At 36.9% G+C, this 5074-nt stretch overlaps 1 protein-coding gene across 1 annotated transcript in view; it reads right to left on the bottom strand.

The window, feature by feature from the left end:
• BRD1 (bromodomain containing 1) overlaps window positions 1-5074 on the bottom strand; it is a gene marked incomplete at its 5' end in the record, with an annotated part of 38690 nt that overhangs the window by 10252 nt on the left and 23364 nt on the right. Inside the window, 2 exons of the mRNA XM_010141004.1 lie at window positions 711-838; window positions 2123-2258. Of these exons, the coding sequence (XP_010139306.1) occupies window positions 711-838; window positions 2123-2258 (264 nt within the window). The remainder of the gene's footprint in view (window positions 1-710; window positions 839-2122; window positions 2259-5074) is intronic.

Here is a 5074-nt window from a genome sequence, read left to right as displayed (position 1 = left end):
GTCCTGGACAAGGAACACCTGGGATGAGGGGTGAAGAGTTCTAAGGTCAGAAACTAAAGACATGCCTGCTAGACACTGCAACGCTGATGCCTGACTTCAGTGTGGGAGTACCGCACTACACAACCACAGTTCTACTTATGGCAGAGATGACATCCTTAAATCTTGTAATGCGATTGTAATATTGCAACAGGTGCAAAAAGTATCAACAGAACAGTTATTTCCCTAAAGTATGTACCACAAGTGAACCACAAAACCCTCTACATTCTTACAAATTTCCACGTCTTTCCAATTCCAAATTTTTCCTGAATCAAGGCATGTCTTACCCATCTCTCAACACTTCAGTGCAGAGCAGTTTAAAAGGAGTAAACCCTAAACCAAAAGCTCCAACAAAGAAAGGTATTGACAGAACCACGAAGAGTACTTCAGGCCTAGTTTTGCTTCTATTGCTATAATGGCTTGAGCACTTCAAATACGATTTATTACATATGATTACTGTATCAAAAAATCAAAATCAGGTACTATTTTTTTCTCTTCGAAGTCTTTACAAGAGTCAAAACCAGACACCAGTAGTTTCTGCAATGCTATCAACACTACCTTTCAGAATGCTTAACGTATTTCAGCAGTGAAAATAAGAATGCTAGAACTTGTCAAATAAATTGTCAAAAATATAGTTATGAAATAGTATTAAGAATACAATTATTTATAGTTACCAGCTGCAATTCTTGCTGCTTTGGCATAGTTTCCATTTTCAATGCATGATATCAATTCACTTCGGTCTTCCAGTGTGTGTCTTCGTATAAGTGCAGGTTTACCTTTACCACACTTAGGTAGGCTGAAACTATTAAATTATTAATATTAAAACCATTACTTGATAATTAACATTGCTCACTATAAATACAGATTTTGAAAAAGAATTTAAAATCTATTTAGTACACAGTAAAATCAGAGAAGCAAGCTCTAACAAATTTTGTGTAACAAACATGAACATCAACATAAAAGCCAAAAATCCAGATAACTTTCATACATAAAATTTTGTGGTTATCGGCAAAAGACAAACAGTATGCAACTGCACCTAAGCTGCTGTACAGGTTATACATGTACAAATGAGAGAAGCTGCTTTGTCTCCAGTGTTACAGTGGATATTAGCCAAATGAAAACATGCTGCCTCTGCTCCAACTGTTCCACAACACAGGAAACAAAATTTTTTTCTTTCATTTTTCACTGCAAATTCAAATCTTTCAAGTTCTGGAATGTCTATACACAAAACAGGTAATTTCTTCTCCACACACTTGAGTTTTAAGAGATTACAGAATCCCAACAGCCATTTTTCTAGATCAAATCCTCAATAAATCAGATTGACAAGAGATACAATATTAAATTTTCTTTGTTTGTTAAAGTCTGTTTGACATGAGTGCATTAGCACCACTGCCTTAAGCAGTTTAATACCAAATCTCGAACACATGAATAAACACTTCCTTTTTCCCTCTAACAGATTTACCCTATACTCCTGTACGCCCCGTCCTCATAGCCTGGGACTGGAAACAGTTACCTTTCACCCAGAAACTAGCATGCTTTTGAAAGCACCATTGGTGGTGGAGGAACACTTACCAATGGTGGCAGACGATGACCACTCTGACAGCTCAATCTTTCACAGACTTCACAAAGAGAAGGGCAATCAGGTACTATCACCACTGCAGTAACTAGCCAGTAATCCATATCACAGACTGATCATCTACAGCTATGAATTTACCTTCCCCTGTGCACAAGATTCTGCTTTGGAAATTGCTCTCTCCTCCCCTCATCAAAACAAAAGACTCCCACTTTTAGTGTTCATGACTAGGAAGGTAATTCAAACAGGATACTACACGCACAAACGTGTATATGTATCTATACAAAGCAAGAGAGGCAAGGTTAAGTATAAAGTGTTACCGCCCAGGCCTACAAGAGCTGGAATTCAACAAAAGAATACCAGCAATCCTGAAAGGTGTCTCAGATTTGACACACAACTGAGAAAATTGAAGTGTACTCTTTTTTTCTAAAATTTATGCAATCCTCCAACGTAGGTCACAAGAAGAACAGAAAACTGACACATTCAGTCTCAAATTTATATTTACGGTTTTACCTTGAGTTACACAAAAGACTGTTACTAGATGAAATACTAGATTCTGATGCACAGCGGCGACGAGGTTCAACTTTTCTTCCTGGAGTATCATCTAACGCTCTCTCTTTATTTCCATCTCCAAAACCATTTGACAGACCTACAGCATAACACAAAAATAAACTGCATCAAACTGCAAACCACACCATTTTCATCAACAACTTTCTGTTCACACACTGTATCATTTTGTTCTGTACCTCAAGTATTCTGGCATGACAAAAAAGAAAGAACATAAACATTAACAAAATATAAATACATATTATAAACACAAGATTCCTGTAGCCCAGATTTTATGGATAGGATGGAAATTTAGGTAATGTAAAAAAAAGGCAAAGATTATAATATGGGCATGACAAAAAAGAAAGAACATAAACATTAAAATACATATTATAAGTATTATAAACACAAGATTCCTGTAGCCCAGATTTTATGGATAGGACGGAAATTTAGGTAATGTAAAAAAAAGGCAAAGATTATAATATGGGAAATGCCAAATGAAGTATCAAATCAGCCTTTGTATGTAATATTTCCAACTATTAAGACAGTCAGGCTACAGGAGCTGGATAGAAGAACTAAGAAAAAACTCCTAATGTTACAAACCAGGCAGATTTCCTAAGTCAACACAAGACTCGTTTGATTACAGTGCTACAACCGTCAGCTAAGAAATACTGAATATCCTTCTCAAACACCAGAAGAGCAGCTGGGATGCTAGTTAGTTCTTTCTGAAAGTCTTTCCACTTTAGTAAATAAGGACTGACATTATCACGTCTGTAATCAACAATCAGTGATATTAACATTACTGTTTTTGACTATCTTTCCCCTGGGACAAGTTTATACACATCCAAGGATATTATATTTTAATTTCACACGTCTAATGAAAACATAAAAAAAGGCTTTTATATTACAAACTGCTGGTTTAATGGGCTGCCACCAATCCTGCTCTGGGTTTTCTAATTCACAAGAATTGTATTTCTTATTAAGCTATTTCCATATTTGATTAAAGAGACAAAGGAAGAGGTTTAAGATAGCATTCTGAAGACTTTCCCAAGGCGAGGGGGTGGGGTGTGTGGAAATTAGGACTAAAAAAAGAAAAGAATCTGACACAGACTCTAGAGTATCAACAGGAACAAACTGGCTAGAGACAATGGTACAAGCCTGCAATCAGCTACTGCAAGCTGTAGACTGCAAAGAGAACAAAACCTTAACATGCATTCAATTCTGAGCACACTTACTTCCTTACAAGAAATTTAAGTTTTTACTTAAGGCGTACGACCAGCATGCTTCTCACAATGCAAGAAACAGCTTCCCATCCCAGCCATCCTATTATCAGAATCTTAAAGGTCATCACGATCTTTGTTCACTCATAGTCAAATAAGCTTATGCAACTTCAGGTGCCTCTCCACAGAGCGTTATGTTGTAAGACAATTATGGCAAAACTCCTTTGTTACGATCTAATTTTCCAGTCTGTTTGCTATGAAAACATCTGCAAAGAAGGCTGACAAGTAATAAACTTAAGCTTAGCAAGTTACTTTGTAGCATCCAGTTGTATTTCAAGGCATTTCCATACAGTGACTTAAGGGATTTCCCTCTCCACACCCAGGAGACCTTCCATTTGGATTATCACATAATTTCAGATTTTTAAGAGAAAAGGGAGAATTTATTCAATGGTCTGCAAGATTTACAGATAAGCATTCATTTTCACTGTCATTTAGTTGACACTATAGAACATTAACTTAAGAGCACCTGTTTTGTAACTCCTACATTTTCCTTCAATTTTCTATATATTAAAAAAAAAAAAAAGATGAAGGTAGCATTGTCTTGAGTGTTCAAGCACCAAACTACATGCTGTTGATTAATCTTGCTCTCACTCTCAGCAAGTCAGTACAAATAGCTGGAGATTAAGGAGGAGTTCAGTCCTAGACTATGCTGAAAGATCTGTCAAAATATGAGTATGCTTTATGAGAAAGCTTAAATTCCTCTATGCACTGTTGCGGTAAACTTCACATAGCATCTGACATTAAAAGCTGAAAAAACATTCTGCAAAGATAAAAGGAAATCTCTTAGGTCTCCACAAGTAACTATTTTTTATTCTTAGACATCCTGTCAGACCCATTTTTCTGTAGTGATCTGTAGAAACTGTTTTGTTTTCATCCTGCCACAAGCCAGAGACACATTACTTAAGTCATCATCCAGATAGATATCTAGCTAATATAAACCAGCTATCAGCAGAAACAAGTTAGATCACAGATTAAACTTTAAATCAGATCAAGCACTTATTGCCAGCGGAACCAGAGCACAGTTCAGGTTACCAATGGACTGAGAAAGTGGAAGGAAATATCCATTTATTCTTCTAACAATATTGATAAACTCCTTAACTATATGTATGCCAATATATGGCTCAGTTATGTATCTCTACATACACCAGTTCTGTATGTGTATGTGTATTCAGGATAAAAAGAAGAAATTAGGGAGTAGTTTCACATTTTGATTGCTTCAATCAGTTTACAATAGTGCTGCTGCTGAAAAGGACACACTGACCCTCTCAGTCCCTTGCAATGGTTTCTTCTCAAGGTCACCATGTCAGTACCAAGAAATACGTGGTCATGGTAAAAAGCTTGTTTTCAGCGATGCACCATGGGATTGCCTGATTGCTGATATTGAAAAACAAGTGACATGACAGAAACATGCAACAATAGCAAAGGAGTCAGCTCTCTGCAGCGGTAGTCCAGACTTACACTACACATAACCTACACTGCTAGTTCAACAAGTCATTGGATTCCCTAACATAGTTTTTCAAGATTACAGTAAGCGAAATATTTTCGGTCTGTAGAATGGTTACTGAGAGTGGGGAAACACCCACACCCCTCACCACCATCCCCCCCCCCCACCTGCTTTCCTGCCAAGGCAACCCAACAT

This window comes from Buceros rhinoceros, unplaced genomic scaffold (genome assembly GCF_000710305.1).
Source record: "Buceros rhinoceros silvestris isolate BGI_N320 unplaced genomic scaffold, ASM71030v1 scaffold9258, whole genome shotgun sequence".
NCBI lineage: Eukaryota > Metazoa > Chordata > Aves > Bucerotiformes > Bucerotidae > Buceros > Buceros rhinoceros.
Note: the sequence above shows the minus strand (reverse complement) of the source record. Positions and strands in the feature narration are given on the sequence as shown.